The following is a 21,057-nucleotide window of genomic DNA, read 5'->3' on the forward strand; positions in this document are numbered from 1 at the left end:
GTATACAATAAAATGATGGTCTACTACCACACCACTATTTTCATATACTAACTACAATTTCCTAAGGATTCTTTGCCAATGCTAACACTTCCTCTTACACTTTTTTTGTGTAATTAAATTACTATAGTATTAGAGAAATTATCACAGTGGAGTGCATATATTTTGAATACAATGACTAAATGTAGAATAATTGCTGTTAATATGAGCCTTTTTTTTCTCTTTTTTTTTTTGCAAACTTAGGGCCGGCCACTTTATGAAAATTTACAGCAACTCTGATCAGAATTTTCCTTGGGCTCATTCTTCACAAGAATTTCTTCTGATGCAGGCCTATCTTGATTTTGACATGTTTTAGCTTCTTCAGAGAGCCTTACTGCTATTTCTATAAAAAGTTCATCTACATTTTTAGCTGCCTTAGCTGATGTCTCAATAAAATACATATTATGTAGTTTTGCAAATTCTTCTCCGACATCCCGGGGAATGACACAATCTTCTCGATCTGTCTTATTTCCTATTACAACAGAGAGGAAGAAAATGAAAAGTAGCCCAAAGAAAATATTATTATGCCCTTTAACTCACGTATTAAATATAAAAATATTACATATTGATACTTATAGAATATTTTCAAGTTAAAAAAAAGTTCATTTTCTTATTTTCCCCCACTATTTTTGCAAATATTGAATTCTTATATGTAAGAAATATACAATATGAATTATCATCAAATAAATATAGTGGAAACTTACATACAAGTTAGTGCAATAGCATCATTTCTGTACGTAGCCAACTACTTAAGTAGTTACGAATTGACACCATTTAAGTATATCTCATATTGTGAATAACTTCATGAGTTACCATGATATTGCACTACCCCAAATAAGTAATGCTTCACCATATGAGAAGACTATTGTTACACCCTAAATTACATCATAATCTAAATTACCTTATGCCATCAAGCATCTCTCACGTTGTGGAGTTATACTTCGCAACTGGGTTGTCACCATTGCAACACCAGGGTACCTGCCCATCCACTGACAAGGAGCCAATAAGCTCTGAAACGGTGCCGTATGGGTGGTGGTGCCACCAAGAATAAGTAACAATGGTCTTCTCCTATGGTGAAGTGTTACACAGTATAAGATATATGGTGCCAATTCATAACTACTTAAGTAGTTGGCTATGTACAGAAATGATGCTATTGCACTAACTTGTACATAAGTTAACTTCTTTCATAACCCAAGGCTCTAGCCCTAAATTACATTGTAATAAATAGAGTGAGCTTGTATTTAGGCAAGAACTTTTTAAAACATAATTTTGAATCCTGCCTAATGTGAGCTCATCTAGGATTTGGACATGTATATTACTTTTGCGTTAACCCTGAGACATTTTATTTATTGGGCCAGGTTATGGCACTACCCTGGCATTACATTGGACGAATCTGTACATAGTGTATATTCTGCTGTGTTCCTGAAGAAGAGGATATTGTACATATTGCACATAGTGTCTTTCTGTGGAGCTTTTCAGAATTCATGGAATTTGCTTTCACTGTGTTTTTTGTTAGAAGATCAATTATTTCTTCAACAACTGAAGACGTTCTGCCTACAAGGGGTTAGGCAAACTGTAAATTAAGATGTTTTGCTGATCCTAGTTCCTAGGATGGGATTTTCCATGAGATAGGTCTCCATGGTTAGAGAAGTTAGTCCACTTCTCCACTTCTTCCTACTTTATTCTTGCTTTACTTCTTCTCACTTCTAACTATTGGAGAGTCCCTCTGTTGATTCTCCTCTATTCTGTCCATTTACCTCCCCAGATCCCAAACTTCTCCCTCTGTATTCCTCCTTTTCCACTTCATTCTCTTTTTCGGGCACTCTCAGGTGTTATGCCCTGGGCTTGCCCAGCAGGAGATAATTGATCCTGGCCGCCTCCACGTGGCGGGGATGGGGACGTAGTGACCAGATGTTACTGCTTCTTACCTGCTAAGAGCCAGGCACCGGCCGATAACATAACAACAGAACACATCATAACACTTACACGTCCAACACTGCATACAATTGGCCGGTTTTGGCATAAGCTTCAACACAAGAAGTACAATAGCGGCTTATGGGGGAAACCCTGGGATCTGCCACAACAACTCATGAATATCCCTGAATATCCCCTGTAATAAATAGAGTGCACTCCACCAGTGACTTAAATTCGCGCATCAGCGACTGGGTTACAATCCCAGATTGGGCACTCAGTGATCACAGCCATTGTGTTCCACATCTCTGTCGATGCACCTACCAACTGCAACTCACCTAGAACACCAGACTTTGTCCGGTTCTGCACAAAAACTGTTGATTGGGACTCTTCTGATGCCTCTATCACTAATGACTTTCCATCAAACCCTCCAGACAGCTTCAGCTTAACTTCTGCAGAAAATCTATCTGAACTTATTCAACAGTCTCTTATCAAAGCCTCCTATAAATCAGCAAAGAAGAAGACCATCCACTCTAAAGTCCTCTCCTGGTGGTCCCAGGACCTTACTACTCTTCGCCAATCAGTTCACGAAGCTCGACGGTTATATCAGCGACACCGCGACTGGCCTGCTGATGACGTTATGTGATTATATAATGACCACATTGCCAAAAAGAATGCCTTTAGTAAAGCAATTGCAACGAGAAAAAGTGAAACCTGGACTGTCTTTGTAAAAGAATCCAACAGCAAAAACCCATGGGTGCTCATGTACAAGGTAGCTCAGGAGAGAACATTTATCTCTGATGTTCTCGGCACTGTTACCACTGAGACTCACGAAACCTCTGTCTGGACAGACTATCAACCAAATTCTTGAAAACTTTTTCCTATGGATAACCCTTCTGAAGATTCCCAGAGCAAATGGCAATTGAGGAGGCAAATAACAAGTACACCAATGAAGAATGTACCAAGCCATTTACTTTAGAGGAACTTACCTCGGTGGTCAAGAAGATCAACGTAAAGAAGTGTCCAGGAATGGATATGATTGAATATGTGTTCATTCTCTGGCTGTTAAAATTAAGACCTCTCTACTTGCTCTTGCTCTTCAATAAATGAATCATGGAAGGCATCTTTCCCTCTGTTTGGAAGGTTTCTTTGCTCCATGTTATCAAAAAGCCAGATAAGCCTGCCTGAAATCCATGTGCCTACAGACCAATTGGACTGCTTGCTAATCTTGGGAAGATCTTGGAGCGGCTTATGGCTCTTCGACTAACAGCTCTGTTTCAACAACAAAATCTCTTTTCTGCCTGTCAATATGGCTTCACCCCAGGTCATTCTTGAGAGGAGGCCGTGTCTGACTTTGTCTTGCACATTGTAAATTCTAAATCCAAATTTGAACTAGCTATTATGGTCGACTTTGACACCGTCTGATGGGGCAGAGCACTTGAACATCTGATTCACATGAGGCAAGATCATATCTCTCTATTGGGGATTATCATGACTTCTAATCCCTCTTGGCATAAGCACATTACAAATATTGCTTCCTCTGCATCTAAAAAACCTGGTTTTCTCTTTCACTCTCAGCATTTCCAAACAGCTGTTCATTCTGTACATACTGCAAATCCACCTTACCATGGAACATTGTTCCCACATCTGGGGTGTTGCACCCAAAACCTTTCTCAGGCTTCTAAATTCTATTGAAAAGAGGGAAGTTATGTTAATTAACGACTCATCTCTGACAGTGTTTCTCCACTCTGTCTCGTACACTTTCTGTTTCTGCTGCATGTCTTTTCTATAGATACTTCCATGGGAACTGTTCTTCTGAATCAACTTTTATAATTCCCTCTCTCTTTCAAAGCAGTCCGAACACATGCTGCAACCAGTTAATATCCTTTTACTGTCCAACTTCAAACTCACAGAAGCAACTTTTCTTCTTCCTCATTTATTCATTCAACTTTCGTTTTCTGGAAAAACCTTACTACATAAGTGTTTACTGAAAATTGCAATCTAGAGAAATTCAAGTCTAATGTCGACAAGTATCTTCTTTCATCTACTCAATATACAGCCCATGCACAGTACTAAGTACTATAGGTTCTAATACCTCTTGTGTTTAGGGAAAAAAAAAAAAAAATCCAAATAAGAAATAAAAATATCCAGATGGGGGTTTTCATTTCAGATTGAAATAAAAACCTTCCCATCTGGTTACCACAGGATATCCTCTTATGTGCTATAAATCTGACAGAACTGAACTGTAAACATCAAAATTCTAAGTATGCAGTTTTTAAAATTCATGTACTATAAATTTGGTATGATCTGACTGTAAACACCAATTCCTAAAAGGGTGATGGCAGCAGCAGTGATCCGGAAACATTCCACCACGAATGTTTTCATATTTTTCACTTGTAATATGAGGGGTGATATGAACGTCTGATAGACCCTCACTTGTGATGTGAATTTGGTATGTAAAAAAAAAAAAAAAAAAAAACAGTAAAGTGCAGCCATTATCAACCCACTGCAGCATGGAAGCCTCCTCAACAATTCATGCTGAGGGAAAATGGACCATAATCTGCCACGCTGGTCCAGTGCGGGTTGGCAGATCGACCGTATTCAGCAGTCAGGGGCTTGAACCCCGATCTACTCAAAGAGCATGTGCTACTGCACTCCCGCTCCTGCCCACTCGGCTACAGCGGCCTGCATTTCACTGTAAATACCAAAGTTCTAAGTGTGTGGTACTTATAATTTAGCAACCTCCTTGTTTCAAGGTAGTGAATTAAAATGAAAATGTTCCATTGCACAGCCTGATGAATTTGCTTTTCTTATAAACAAGAGTTCCTCAGTCAGTGGTATCTATAATAGGGTTGGTAACATCTCTTTACAAAATGGCAGATGACAAAAAAAAAAATTACCATCTGGATATGCAGGAGTATACTGCATATTTGATTTGGATTGGGCTGAAAATACTGAGGTTCTTAGTAGGTGGGATGTATAAATTGTGGCAGCTATCTTATTTTATCAAGTTGTACACTTCTCAATTTGATGTGTGAAAATCTTGAGTAAATGAACACCTAAAGAGTGTTTTTCCTCCCTTAATAAATAACTAAGAATGCATTAAGCATCTGCAGATAAAGGAACAACTAGATGACAGTGATCACAATGTACTGATGTCGGATTTACTTAAAGATGTCACTACGATCAAGGGTAAAGGGAAGGGTTTTTGCTTTCTTAAAAGTGACTACAGTGGTCTCAGAGATTATTTAAATTCTATACAGTGGGACCAACTGATGATATTACCAACAGCAAATTCTAAATGGGAATCATTCAAGGTATTAATCTTGGAAGCTACTAGGCTTTTCATACCAATTAAGAAATACTGTTCTGACATCCATATTTAGACCTAAATGGATGTCAGATGACCTAGTGAAACTCGTGGCAGAAAAGAAAATTTCATGGGACGCATATAAATTATCAGGAGATACAGATGCCTATGGTAGATATAAGATAGTCAAGTCATCAAGAACATTAGACACGCAAAGGCAGATTACGAGAAATCTTTGGCAAATAATGCAAGTTTACATAAGTAAAGACTTCTTTACTTATGTAAACTCTAGAAGAAAGGGAATGAATCAGATTAGTCCACTTGACATTGATGGTTCGATTGTTGATGCACCTGCTGCAGTAGCTGACAAACTGAATGAGTATTTTGCATCTACATTCACACATGAGGAGTTATTCAGGGAGGTGAATGCCAGAAGTTTATCAAACTCTGCCAGGGAGCTAAATGATTTTGTAACAACAACTGAGAGCAAAGTGGAGGAGAAATTGTTGAAACTGACCATAAGGAAGGCTCCTGGGGTGGATGGAATCTATCCAGCTATATTAAAGGAAGTAGCAAAGGAAGTTAGCAAACCTTTAGCTATAATTATGAAAGGTTCCTTGGACTCAGGGAAGGTTCCCATGGATGGAGATGTGCAAATGTGTCCCCAATTTACAAAGGGGGAATCAAAGGGTGACATGAGTAATTACAGACTTGTTAGTTTAACTTCTGTTCCAGGAAATTAATGGAGGCACTGGTTAAGGAAGCATTGCAGGATCATCTAGACAAGACTGCAGTTATAGTTCAGACACAGCATGGGCTTGTTAAAGGGAAGTCTTGTCTGACCAAACTGGTATTGATTGGATACTATAATGTGGTCACAAAGGAACTGAATGCAAAAAGTTATTTTGATATCATATACAGGTAGACCATCACTAATCTGGCATTAGGGACCTGTGGGGTGCCGGATTAGTGAGTTTGCCAGATCACTGGTGGTTATTTTAGCACATACATTTTACCCAACAGCTAACCACCTCCTTCTACCTTTAACACGTTGACTGCCAAGCTAGTTTAAGAAAAAAATTCCCCGGGGGCCAAAAAATATTTAGGAAATAATTTGATTAGTAATTCTAAAATAAATATTATGTCAGTTTTGTTGTTTTTCCGCTTAAAAAAAAAAAAAATATATATATATATATATATATATAAAAAAGCCTTTTTTATGTCGCATATATGTGGCCAACATGGCCACATGTTGGTTACTTTATTTCTTAAGAAGCCGTGTCGGCCACATACATGTGATGCTATTACGGCATACATATGAAGGTTGTTTGTGATTAGTTTATTGCACGTGCGGCGAGTGCTGCAATAAAACTAATTACGATAAAATTAACTCTCAAACATCACAATAAGTTTGTCAATATTGTTAGAAATTTTGTGAAAACAAGTTCGTTAGCACGCTGTATTATCCATCGTATTGTGTTGTGTTTTTCCGCAAGTTTGTACAAGTGTGTTGTAAAAAAAAAAAAAATCTAAAAAGGAATGGCTAAAAGAAAATTACTAAAATAAGAGGAACTGAGAGAATTTGCTGGAATTTACAATTAAGCAGAGTTAAACTTCTCACAGACACACCGCTGTCAAGTTTTTTCAGAAGTTCAACTTTATCTGTTATGGACAATGTATGGTATTTGTGCTTTACACCACGAGAGGCACTTCCTTTAAGCATTGGAACCATGGCTGGGGCTAAATGTGAGCAGGTTATAATAATAAATTTAGAAAAACAAGTGGGAATGGCTTGCCAGTGTTTACTAGTTCGCACCAACAGTTGATGCTGCAACCAACGCAGCATCAACAACGCAGCAGCAGGTCGGTGCGCCGACCCGGGAAATTCGAAAGTGCGTTTGCGGAAATTATGTCCGAATTAGCGGTATAACCAGATTACCGGATTAGTGATGGTCGACCTATACTTGGATTTTAGGAAAGCTTTTGATACTGTTGCACATGGAAGACTACTGTACAAGTTGGAGCAGTATGGCATTAAGGGCAATTTGCTAAAATGGATAAAAGGATGGTTGAGTGGGAGAAGACAGAGTGGTAATTAATGGACACTGCTTAAAAAAAACTTTATATTTATTTCAAATCTCAAAGACTTCATTTTTGTTTTTAACAGAGAGAAGAAAGATATCAGACAACTACTTACCCACAAGAGCTTTAAGAGCTTTAGGATTTGCATACTGTTCAGTCTCCTTAATCCATAGTGATAAGGAATCAAAGGAAGATTGTGAAGATATATCATAAACAAGAATTAAGGCATGTGCACTCCTATAATAACTCTGGGCAATGGAACGAAATCTTTCTTGACCAGCTGTGTCCCACAACTGCAACTTTAAAATAAATCATTTTATTAGATACTACTGAATTTAGAATAAAAACAGATTTACTATAATCTCATGGTGAATAACTTATATGAAATTGGCAATTGCCTCAAAAACATTTTGGTATTAATGTATTTCAATTTAAAGGTTATTAAAGTCTCCAATATTCATGATGAAACATTCACTTTATTGTATATAATAATATTAGTGATCAGCCATTTTGTAGCCAGAAAAAGAAACAAGTTTTCTTTTACTAACATTTCTGCAGATTATAAAACTAGGCTTAAAAACTGTCCATCAACATTAGAAATTTTTAAGTACTGCAATCTAAATTTGATTGTGTTCAGGGATGCTTAAAAGAATGAAATTAGAATATTCTTTTCCACCTGATCCCTCCCACCTCCTCCTTTTCTTAATGTAACAGGAACAACATAATCAACATCTACGTCAATACAGTAGCTACCAAAACAAGTCAGAGCTGCTGTTTACAGAATGAATAATATGGCCTATGTTTCTATGTGCATTCTGTTTAATTAAACAAGTATGCATAAGTAAAATAATTGTGACTATCAAAGCCTATAGATTATTTTCTGTAACAAGTAAATTTACAATTAAGTCTCAATGAAGGCCAATCTCCAAGGTTATAAAAGGCATCTTATTGCTTGTACTTCAGCAGTGATCTCAACAAACTAGATAAAAGGAAGGATGGTTGCAGGTCAGATGTGTCGAAATTTGCCTTTAGCCAAAGGGAGGTTGATTGTTGGAACAAACTCCAATCTGGTGTTGTGGAGGTGGGTAGTTTGAATAAATTCAAGGAAGAACAAAATAAACTGTTAGAAGGGATGTACAAATGAAATGTGAAGTGTTGGCTTTTATTTATTTATTAATTTATTTTTTTTTGGCTAATGCTGTATAAGCTTGCATCATTTGCCACTATAACTATAAAGCTGAACCCTGCATATATGGGGTGTGGCAATAAAGTTGCTGGACTTGTGCTGTTTGTGGTCACATTCAATGAGTTTTAAAATAAATGGAAGTGGTAATGTAGTAGTTGAAACTTCTTCCAACAGACAGTGCTAGAGAGATTGTCCAGCAGTCTGAGAGGTTGCAAGTGACAACCAGCTTTGTCAGTAGTATTAATGTGCCATGGCACTATTTTTCAAGCGCCTCCGTAGTCAGGTGAGCAGGAGCAGCAGTGCGTAGCACACGCTTCTTGATTAGACTGGTGTTTGAACCTGTGACCACCAAATACGGAGGATGCGGAAAGGTCAGAGAATGACCACCGCACATCCCCAGAGCAATGTGGCCTTAGTTGCTAATGCTCCTAAAAACCAAATAACAACAACACTATTTTGCAATGGGAAAACGAATGAATATCAAATATTTCCTTAAAGTGGGAAAATCTGAAATAGAAATGTATTAAATGTTAAATACTATTTATGGTGATGGTATATTAAATTGTACCAGTGTTTGAATGGAATAAGTTATTCAAAGGTAGCTGTGAGGATTTATATGGTAACCAAGAAGTGGGCATCCATCAATCTCTTGAAATGAAGACAGAGTTGTAAAAGTTCAGGGAATTGTGGCAAGAGATAATCATTTGACCCTTGGAATGATGGCTGATGACTTGGATATGAATAAGGAAATGATTTGTCAAATTCTGCATGAATATTTAGGGAAAAGGAAAGTCTGTGCAAAATTTGTGCTGCACAACCTCATTAGCATTATCATTAGTAGAGGCATACGATGCAAGAAAGCAAGCTTATGCAGCATCAGCCAAAAAAAAAAACCCTCCCATTTCATCCCGCCATTCATTCCAAATGCCTGTCCAGCTCAGCCTTAAATTTATTTAGGCTATTAGCTTCCACAACAAAAGATGGAAGCCTGTTTCACCAATCAACTACCAGCTGGCTAAAGGCAAATTTCCGCACATCTATTCTACAACTATCTTTCCTCAATTTGAAACTGCCCCCTCACGTACTTAGTCTGAGCAAGAGGAAGAATCCCATCAGCATTCAAGCTTGCTCAACCCATTCAAGGCCTTATACACCTCAATCAGATCACCTCGCAGGTGCTGAAATTTGCAGAACTTAAGCCTTTCTTGGTAAGAGCACCCCTTTGTTTCCCTCACCAATCTTGTTGCCCTTCTTTTTACTCGTTCTAGCAACTCTACATCCTTCCTAAAATGAGGCCTCCAGACCCCCCACACAGTATAACGTGATAATCACCTCCCTGTCCCTGCTAACAAAATTTCCTATATATCATTGACAAGTCATTGACTCCATGACCTGCCCTAGCAGCCCATCTGCACTGCTCAGCGAACTTCATATTTGACCGCACAATTACCACCAGGTCTTTTTCACTTTCCACTTCCTGAGTGTAGTACCACATAGTTGGTACGTTTCTCTTCAGTTATTGCTACCCACATGCAGTACTTTGCATTTGTCAATGTTAAACTTGAGTTGACACTTCTCAGCCCATTTTCCCAACTTATCTAGATCTTGTTGGAGTAGCATACTGTCTTTAACAACCCTGCCAACTTTTGTTGTATCATCTGCAAACTTGGACATTAAACCTGATATACCTTCATCAATATCATTGATAAATATACAAAACAACAATGGGCCCAACACCAAATCCTGGGGAGCTCCACTAATAACATTTGTTCACGAAGAGCAGTATCCATTGATTACCACTCTGTTGTCTCCCACTCAACCATCCTTTTATGCATTGTAGCAACTTACCCTTAATGCCATACCTCTCCAATTTGTACAGTAGTCATCCATGTGCAACAGTATCAAAAGCTTTCCTGAAATCCAAGTACAGTCAGTCCTCTTATAACACGTTTACACTACATGAATTCGATCGTACACAATTTATAAAGAGGGGAACAATATCATGTATAACACAAACCGAATTCGCATATGCACGATTCCCTGTGTTTACAATAAATAGCAGTCGAATGCAGAACACAATAGGAATGAAGAGAAGATTCTGAAAATGTATTTATGTTTTTCATATCAGTGAAGGGGAACACATTTCACCATAATAATGTAAAAACCCACACAATTCCAGCGATTGGTATTATTGCAAATGCAGCTAGATCAAGTTTACTAACAGTAACAGATTCCACTAGCAGAAATGCAACTGGAAATTGTTTTTATTGTTTTATGGTAGTAACCCCCAGAAATGTGCTTTAGTAAAATGTGAGCTAGTGAGGTGTTAATGATGTGTCTCTGTCTTTATGGTGTTGTTTATTCATTTGCTACACGTGCACAGCTTTGTTTGTGTATCAAGCGTGCCTCCTCAATTTGTAATTGAGGAGGCACGCTTGATACACAAACAAAAATGAGTAAAATACTTAAAAGGAAGCATCCTGGTCAAGACACTACAGATTCAGAGAGAAAAAGAAAAGCAATATCGATAAACAGAGGCAGACTGGGTCAAAAATTATTTGTTTCCACAGTAAGGCTTATGGATAGAGAAAAAATATGAAATTGTGAAACACTGAGCAAAATGAAAGACCATGTGATACTGCACGTGCTACAGGCCTTAATGAGGCAACGCCGAGGATTAGAAAATAAAAACTTTCATAGCAGGAACAACTCAAAGTGTAATAAAATCCATTAGATCATGATACAAAGAACTGGAAGAGATGGAACCTCTGTCATCTGTTTGGATAGAAAATCAAGCAAAGAACAAGTTTGATTAAGATAGAAGCAAAACCATTAGCAAGTTTTTATTACGTAATAGTCGTAATAAAATATGTATCTTATTACGATTATTTATTGTGTTTGATAATGTTTTGGTTACAAATGTGTATTCAATCTTGGGTGGTCAGCACCTAACCCTATTTTTCCCATAAGGCCTGTTATTTATATTGCACGATTTTGCATTGCACGAGGGTTTCTAGGAACACAACTATCGTGCCATACGAGGACTGACTGTATATGATATCAAAATTATTTTTGGCATTCAGTTCCTTTGTGACCACATCATAGTATCCAATCAAATTGGTCAGACAAGACCTCCCTTTAACAAACCCATGCTGTGTCTTAAGTATTACTGCAGTCCTGTCTAGATGATCCTGCAATGCTTCTTTAACCAGTGATTCCATTATTTTCCCTGGAACAGAAGTTAAACTAAAAGGTCTGTAATTACTCATGTCACCCTTTGATTCCCCTTTGTAAATTGGCGACACATTTACACATCTCCATCCATGGGGACCTCCCCCGAGTCCAAGGAAGCACTCATAATTATGGATAGGGGGTTTGCTTACTTCCTTTGCTGCCTCCATTAATATAACTGGATAGATCCCATCCACTCCAGTTGCCTTTCTTATGTTTAACTTCAACAATTTCTCCTCTACTTTTCTCTCAGTTATTACAAAATCACTTAGTTCCCTGTTAGCATTTCATAAACTTCTGGCACTTCCCTCATTGAATGACTCCTCATGTGCGAATGTAGATGCAAAATACTCATTCAGTTTATCAGCTACCTGAGCATTATCATCATAGTCAACCCATCTACGTTAAGTAGTCCAATCTGATTCATCCCTTTCCTAGAGTTTACATAAGTAAAGAACTTTGCTGTTTTTCTTTGCATCCTTTGCCAAAGATTTCTCGTAATCTGCCTTCGCCTGCCTAACCTCCTTTGTGACTTGATTACAGACTAGTTTATACCTGCCATAGTCTTGTGTCACCTGATACTTTATATGCATCTCATACATTCTTCTTCTTCTCCTCTGCCACGAGCCTCATTAATTCATCTGACATCCATTTAGGCCTAAACCTTGAACAGTATTTCTTAGTTGGAATGAAAAGCCTAGTAGTCTCCAAAATTAAGTCCCTGAAGGCTTCCCATTTAGAATTCAACATTGGTAACATCATCAGTTGATCCCATTGTACAGAATTTAAAAACTGTCATGGATAAGCAAAATCAACAGAGTGTCATCATGCAAATACTTCATCTAGACTAGTGGTGTCCAAACCTTTTCCTGTACGGGATCCATATTCAAAGTTAGATTTGTTTTCGCAGGCCGCACAGAGTGATTCGAGAAAAAAACTGTCACATTTTCTATATCTTGTTACTCGTAAAAGGAAATTTCTATTTTCACTTTACCATTTTTTTCTTTTCAAGCTATATATAAAAAATGCAAATTCCCAGCACTTATGTGCAACAAATCTGTCAGTGATTTATTTTTTAGATTTGATCAAAATTATAAAAATATGATTTTTGTTTGTTTTTTTCAAATACTTTACTTTTGTTTATGTTTGAACTACTTCACTATTGTTTAAAAAAAAAAATACTTTACTTTTGCTTTTAAATGCTCATTTTAGAAAATTTACAACCTGGAGAGGATCACTGCTTTTCAATATTAAGGTGAATAAATAAATATAATGATAAACCTAAAATTGAAATAAGCGAAATTTTATTAAGTACAATACACAATATTTACTGGACAAAATTTAACATTTAATGAGATGATTGAGGCTGGATATTTTTAAATAATTATTCAAAATTTGGTTGAAAATTTGTGATGCCAATCTCAATATATAATGAAGATTATGTCCTGATGGTATTTCTTGATGGAGTTCCAGATCCTGATGGTATTTCTCCACTTGTTCTCAAAACCTGAACTTACTCCTGTTCTATGCTACCTTTATTCACTTCCTTATTGCAAAGGTGTTTTTTCCTTTTGTTTGTATATTTGCTCATATCCAGCCAGTCCCTAAAAAGGGTGACAAATCCCTCCCATTCAATTACTTCTACTCTTTCTAAAGTAATGGAGAAATCGCTTAACTGTCAACTCTTAAACTATTTAGAAACCTTCCATCTGATCAATGTTTGCCAGTGTCGATCCATAGTGATATTTTGGCCTGTGTTACCAATTTATGGACAAATTAAATAGAAAAGTTCGGTGAAACACAGGCAGTTGCTCTTGACATCTCAAGGGCTTTCGATCATGTTTGGTATAAAGATCTTCTAAACAAGCTTCCATCTTATGGTTTGCCAACTGTTCTTTGTAATTGGTTATCCAGTTTTCTCTCTGATCGCTCACGGAGGGTGATGGTAGATGGCACTCTGTCTTCTAACTTCAGTACTAATGCTGGTGTCCCCAAAGGTTCAGTTCTTTCCCTACATTCTTTTCCTCTTGTATATTAATTACCTTCTTTCATTAATCGAAAATCCTATCCATAGTTTTGCTGATGATAGCACATTGCATTCCACTTTCTAGTTTGAGAAACCTTGCCTTGCTCAATCAGCTTCAACTTCTCGAATATCCGCTACCAATTCCTTAAATGCCGATCTCCAGTGGGGCAAAGACAACTTAGTTGAGCTCAATCCTTCTAAAACTCAGTCCTGTTTTATATCTTGCAAAAGGGTTCTTCTGCTCCTATGTTTATCTTTGGCGACACTCCAATTTCTAGGCAAGATGATATATCTCTTTGGGGGATTACCCTGACTTCTAATCCCTCTTGGCACAAGCACATTTCAAATATTGCTTCCTCTGCATCTAAAAAAACTTTGTTTTCTCTTTGGCTCTCGGCATTACTTTTCTTCCAAAACAGCTGTTAACTCTGTACAAATCGCAAATCTGCCCTACCATGGAATATTTTTCCCATGTCTGGGGCAGTGCCCCCAAAACCTTCCTTCATACATATTTCCTGAAAATTACAGTGAATTTTACAGAAGTCCAAGTCTAATGTCAACAAATGTCTTTTTTCGTCTTCTCAACCTCCAATTCCTGCACGATACTATAGGTTCTAATACCTGTGTTTGGGGTTTTCATTAAAAAAAAAAAAAAAATGCTCACCTGTTATTGTGTTTCTTTTTAAATATTTATTTGATTTTACGAGTGAAAAAATCTGCTTGCAAACATATATTGATCCGAACAAGGTAGCCATTTTCATGGCATTTTCTTTTATTAGTGGAAAATCTTCAGATGGGAAAGCCTTGTAGAATTCAAATAGTTAATTTTTGCAGTCTATATACTTATTTTTGAATCATATTTTGGCTTGAAGGTCAATAATTTCAAGTTGCAATCTGGGATTGTAGTTTTCAGCCATAGAAGTAAATGGGTTCTCAAACAAAAGCTTATGTTTTTTCATGGGATTTTATATCAAAAAATCGACTTTCAAACTTGCCAAAAAGTAATTGTAATAACGAAAGGCAATGATTCTTTGGAAATGTGTTTCTCCTTTAGCTCAGTACAACATTCAAAGTGAACTAAACTGTCTTGCTCAACTGGGATTTAAATAATAACTTATTCTGAAATGATTTGATGTCACCAAACAAATCACACCAATTTTCCTTTCCTTTGTAGTTTTAGATTAAGAGCATTTAAATGACTAGAAATGTATGCATGAATTGCAAGATCAAACAGCCACTTCATATTTGATAGTTGTTTTGTTGGTTTCCCTTTTTCAGCATTGAAACATTCAGTTTCAGCTCTGATATCTATCATTTTCTTAGTTATTCTACCCACAAGCCCCATGTTTTTACCAATCATATTTTTTGCACTGCCAGTTATGATGCTTAACAGGTTTTTAATTTTTAATCCTAACTTTTCAATAGATTGGCAAAAATTTTAAAAAATATTTTCACCTGTAGTTGTTCCATGCATACTCTGTAGCAGCTAAATCTTCAACTGGTACAAAATTATCATTAATTCCATGTATGAAGATGAGGAGTTGGGCTGTGTCATTTACATCAGTATTGTCATTCAGTGCCACACTAAAATTTTTTTTTTCCAAAAGTTGTTCAAACAAATTCTTTCCAATATCTTCTACTCTTCCCATAATTGTTTGTCGAGACAAATAATGTCTTGTATCATCGTTCGTTTCTCCGGACAAATTTCTTCCACAACTTTTAACAAACAATGCTTAACAAATTCACCATCACTGAACAGTTTACTTTCAAAAGCGATCAAATGTGCAACTTGATAACTGGCACGTACAGCAGATAAATTTCTTGACTGATACGTTTTCAGTATGTTTTGTTGCTTTCTTAATTCGTTTTGTAACTTTGAACACTTCTTTTCGCAGCACTCCTTTATGTTGATCATAAGATTTATGATTGGAATCAGTGTCGTTTTAAATCATATTCTTTAAAAATTCACAATCTCCTGACATAGCAAAAACACTGCTTTTTCGTGGTAATCAACGAAGAAATAGTCTTCAGTCCACCTTGGATCAAAACACGACACTCCAAGTAGATTTTCCCCTTCTGGAACATTTTTAAGAATGATTTTTTTTTAATTTAATACAAATTAATAATTAATTCAATGCAATGAACAAGCTATATTAAAATACATAACTGTATTTAGCATACATATGACTGCACTGAACCACATGTACATGTTTGATACAGTCGAGCTGGATGCTTGCATGCCTGTATACGCAGTGGCGATCAATGCTGTTTTAGTTCACTTTCTGCACAGGCCTTATAAAAATTATTTGCGGGCCAGATCCGGCCCGCAGGTGGGACACCACTGATCTAGACTATGACAATGCAGTCAAGGAAATTAGGATAGTCAAGACAATCCTAATTTCTTTGACTGCATTGTCATTGGAGATGAGCATTGGGTGTTTCAGTATGATCCAGAGATGAAGCATCATAGCATGCAGTGGACTTCAAAATCATCCCCAAGGCCAAAAGTTGTTTACAGAAGTCCAGGATCAAGATGATGCTGATAATTTTTTTCAACAAATGGTGTAATTCACAAGGAATTTGTACCTGAAGAGGATAGAATCAATGCTGCTTTCTATATACAGGTGCTGCAAAGACTATTGAAGTACATTTCCCAAGTAAAGCCACAATTTTGAGAGAAAGGCAGCCGGTCCTTGTTGCATGACAATGCTCCATTCATTCTGCACTTTCAGACATTTCAGACAAAACATGGCATTATACAGATCAACCATCCACTCTACTCTCCCAATCAAGCACCAGGGGACTTCTTCCTCTTTCTCAAGGTGAAAACTGCTCTCAAAGGAAAGAGATTTCAGGATGTTGAGGACATAAAGAAAACCATAACTGAGAACTGAACATCTATATGGATGCCTTTGCTGATTCTTCTCAGAAACTTTAAGAATGGTGTAATAAGTGGATTCAATCAGGCAGTGATTACTCTGATTAAAAATAAACCATTTTTGAGCTTCTTTACAATGAACCAGTCTGGGAACTTTACTGCCACATCTCATATGCTGCAATTCTTGTGGAGTAGACCTATGAAACCAAACAAATGATAAGATGTCACTGAAGATGAGAAAGTGCTTCAAAAATAAATACTGGAATAAAATGTGAGTGATGATATAATTGTGATGTCTCCTATTCATATTGGACTACTCTGATAATACAAGGTACTTAGATCTAAGTAAATGGTTCAACCTTCTTTGGTCTCTTTCTTCTGTATAATGCATATCACTCCCTTCCCTCCAAGGAAAATGAGAAAAGTTAGTGCTATTACGAATGTACTTTAATATTGACCAGGAAAAAAATATATATATATTTTCAAATTTCAAATATAACTAACAGACATATGTTATGAATGCATAAAAAACAACTAACTTTAACTTTTTCACCTGCAACTTCAACACTTTTGATCATGAAGTCCACCCCAATTGTAGCTCCTTGACCTGGAGGAAACAAACCCTAAATAAAAAATATAAATTTTCATACGTTACTATTTTACATAAACAATATGCAGAAACACTAACACATTATGCTTGTGACATAAATGAGTAATTATTAGTTTGAATACATGAAGGATCATATATCACCAAGAACACTAATTTAAAAATTGAAGAAAATACCAAGCAACTTCCTGGGAGAAAGCTATTTGACATTTACTTTATAAATGAATGAATGTATGAATATCTATGGAGAATGATTTCTTTTTTACCCCACTGGTAATTTTTTTACCTGCGTAAATCTTCTCACTAAGCAGGTCTTTCCAACTCCTGCATTGCCAATCAGGACAACTTTGAAGAGAAATTTATAATCTTCCATTGTGCTTATATGGCAAATCTTCACTTTTTTGCCATCTGAATAATTACTATTTCACCTGGAAAGGGAAAAAAAAAAAACAATTCATTTTGGTGTAACTTGAAATTCTAAGAATTCCTTTTCATTATATAAAAGAAGGTAAAAAAAAAAGTTTCAGGAAATTTAATTTATAATACAAAAAGGATTTATCTTGATGTTCAAATTAAAGAGAATTCAGGACACTAAAACAGAATTTAATAATATAAAACATAACTGCTGTTGTGAGCTTAATTTATAAAAACCCGGCATAATACAGCATATTTCTGATTATGGAGTAAATAGTTTATTCTAGATCGTTCAGTCTTCATTCTTGCTTAGTGGTGATGTAATTCTACAGCAGTCACCTGTGGGATATATGCATATTGTCTCTCTTTGCAGGTGGTTTCCTGTCTTCTCCAACAAATATTTCAGTAACATCTGTTTTGGATGTAGGTGCATTATATCATCTCTTAAGTCTGGGTCTTCTATAAATGCCATGCACACATTCATTTGTTGGATTGGCCTGGGTTATTTGATGCGTTTGTTTATATGACTCAGCAAATGGATTAACATGTCGCAGCATCTCATCCAATTGTTGCATTACTTCGGCCACACATACTTGGTTTGATTGTTTTTCAAGCGGTTTTGTTGTTGCTTCAGCAGAATCAAAAATATAAAGTTGTCCATATCCTGGCTCATTTTCCTCATTTGGATATAGCGGCGAGATCAAATAGTAAATTTGGCCATGTATTCTAAAATGGTATGGATCATTTCCAGGCAGTGATTTAATCTTTGCACCCATTGATGCAAATGCCATTGCTGAATTGTACTCTCGTATGTGTTCTCTGAAGTTATTTGCTTCACATGTATCCCCTTGTAAGCAGCTCTCGTAATAGAGTAGTTGTCTCAGACAGTGGGTCAAAGAATTCTTTCCGTCATGACAATCTACTAAAAGAATTGTTTCCATCATGACAGCATTTAGTGTATTTATTCAATATGTTTAACTCATGTCCCCTTTCTCGCATTGCAGTCCCCACAATTGTAACACATTTTTTATGTCATGCTCTTCCACATTAATTACAGTTTGTTGATTATTCGCATCCAGTACTTCTATTTGATTACCCTTACGGCGTTTCACCCGTCTTCTCATTTCCAATCTTGCTTCTCTTTTTTCAATGTTTTCTGTCCATCTTCATAGTCGTAGAGTCTCGTTTCGGTCTCTTAGATCTCTCCTCTAATGTTTCATTAGCATTTCTTCTACATATTCTCAAAGTTCTTACACACTGTTCAGCCATTTTTACACTTCTAAAAACATAGAACGGTTTATTAAAATTGAAGACAGATAAAATAAAGAGTTAAAATACATCGATAGCTTTCAGGCATAGGTTGCCTTTCTTCGGTCGAAAAATTTTAGTACAAAAATGTCCAGTATGGTGGTCATGCGAGGTGAACCACGTGAACAGGTGCTGGCAACAATTAACAGTTGGAAAATTTGAGCAGCATACCTAAGCATTTTATATATATAGATTGCCTAGGTTTTGAATTTTGAAACAGCTGGGATGAATAAACACTATGGAGAATTTAGAAAAATAATAAACGAACGATGGCCATATGTTGGAGTCTACTTTTCCAGGCCTTTTTGCTGTTAAACAAACATCAAAAAGTCTTACATTACTGACCAACTGGAATCTATTCTGCAGACAGAAAAAAAAAAAAAAAAGATGCAAACTTAACAAAGTAGGTTTGATTCACATTACCAATCAGAGGTGAACAGTTTGTTTTTACCCAAGATGTATTGTTTTTTTTTTTTTTTCTCCTCAATCCTGTAAACATGCAAACTGGTATATGAACATAATTTTAGATGTAACATCCAGAATTCCTGTCGATACAGTAATTGAGGAATTACATCTAAAAACTTTATACTAAGTAGAAGGTGGTCTATAGAAACTTCTACTATCTGCCAAGAGGCCAATAAGTTCCAAAATAGGCTGTCACAGAAGCATTTCAGCTTTAAAATAAATGACAGATTACTCTTTTGGTGTCATTTGTTTAAAAGTAGCAAAATACTTAGATACTAAGACCATAACATTTGCAGGGCAGTTTATGCCCTGAAAGATTAAAAAAGGGAGATCTGACAAGTGTATGAGGCACTTGGGGGGGGATGCCAAATTGAATGGATGTGGAATTTTCACGTTCAGATCAGACAGAAAAACTAGGGGACAAACTATTTGGATAAACTGACAGACTGGACCTCAGGAAGTTTATATTTGGTCAGCATGCTGTCAACCACTGGAATAAACTGCTTACCTGGGTAGTTGAGGTTGACAGTCTGGTGAAGTTTAAGGGGCAACTGAATCAACTAGCAGGGGACAGAATATGGATATAAGTTGTACAGACAAAGTTTAGTTTCTTTAGCTGATGCAGCAAAAGCTCATCTTCCTTGCATCTTCTGGCCTTTACTAACAGTCTGACAAATATTACGGACATGAGTTTGCAATATGAAAATACTCACAGGAATGGGATAACATTTCAAATCTTTATATTTTATAATGTTATAAAATTTCATTTTTTGTTATTTAATGTTTTGTTTATTTATTGTTCTGCAAATAAATATAAAGTGTGCTACAAATTGTTAAACATGTGAATAATGGACCTAGCCCACCAGACTCTCCTTATCTATGTATTCAATGTGAAGGCATCACCTGGAATTGCCAAGAATATGCACAAGGGCTCACTCTGATACAACCAATCCAAGGACAAGAGGGGATTAAATAAAACATAAAAGATATGTTAAAAAAGAAATGAATTAACAAAGAATAGCTGCAATATACAGTACACAATACAAAATGATCATTAAGAACAAAAACAAACAAGATGCATATACAAAGGTCATTCAAATGAAAACTGCAAAACCAACACAAAATGCACATTATTCTATTTTCATCGGTGGTTCGTCGTTAATATGTTCTTCGACAGAATGACCTCCTTCCATTTCTTCATCCTCATGAGGAACTTCTTGAAAAATATCGATGATAATGTTGTTGATATCTAGAGCACCCTCTTCTGTAGTGAAGTTCGAGTCTATATCTTTGTAGCTAGGGTCGCTTGTAGCGGAAGTATCGTACATTATCAATAAATGTTGAAGTTCTTGTTCTTCTTGGTGCTCCACATTGCTGCTCACAACTTCAATTTTTGCATTTGAGAAGCCAGACTTTACAAAACAGTTCATGACAGTTTGTTTTCTAATTGTGTTTACTGAAGAGGAAATCCACTGAATCGCATCTAGGATGCAGAGTTTCTTTGCAAGGTCACTCGCACATGTTACATCGTTCATGTTTGTAATGAGATGTCTTAAAACACGTTTTTTCTGTAGTGAAGTTTAAAATTTTTTATTATCCCTTG

General features: G+C 36.4%; 1 protein-coding gene across 1 annotated transcript in view; it reads right to left on the reverse strand.

Annotated features, from left to right (window-relative positions):
- Positions 1-250: 250 nt before the first annotated feature.
- The window catches only part of LOC150082098 (ras-related protein Rab-30-like), a 58,752-nt gene continuing 37,945 nt past the window's right edge, over positions 251-21,057 (reverse strand). The window contains exons 2-5 of the mRNA XM_090379966.1: positions 17,554-17,695; positions 17,200-17,283; positions 7,455-7,638; positions 251-508 (exon numbers count right to left, since the gene is read on the reverse strand). Coding sequence (XP_090236092.1) covers positions 252-508; positions 7,455-7,638; positions 17,200-17,283; positions 17,554-17,640 — 612 coding nt within the window. The 5' untranslated portion in view covers positions 17,641-17,695 and the 3' untranslated portion in view covers position 251. The remainder of the gene's footprint in view (positions 509-7,454; positions 7,639-17,199; positions 17,284-17,553; positions 17,696-21,057) is intronic.

The sequence above is a fragment of the Mastigoproctus giganteus genome, chromosome 8 (assembly GCF_048544385.1).
Source record: "Mastigoproctus giganteus isolate SK-2022 chromosome 8, ASM4854438v1, whole genome shotgun sequence".
Taxonomy (NCBI): Eukaryota; Metazoa; Arthropoda; class Arachnida; order Uropygi; family Thelyphonidae; genus Mastigoproctus; species Mastigoproctus giganteus.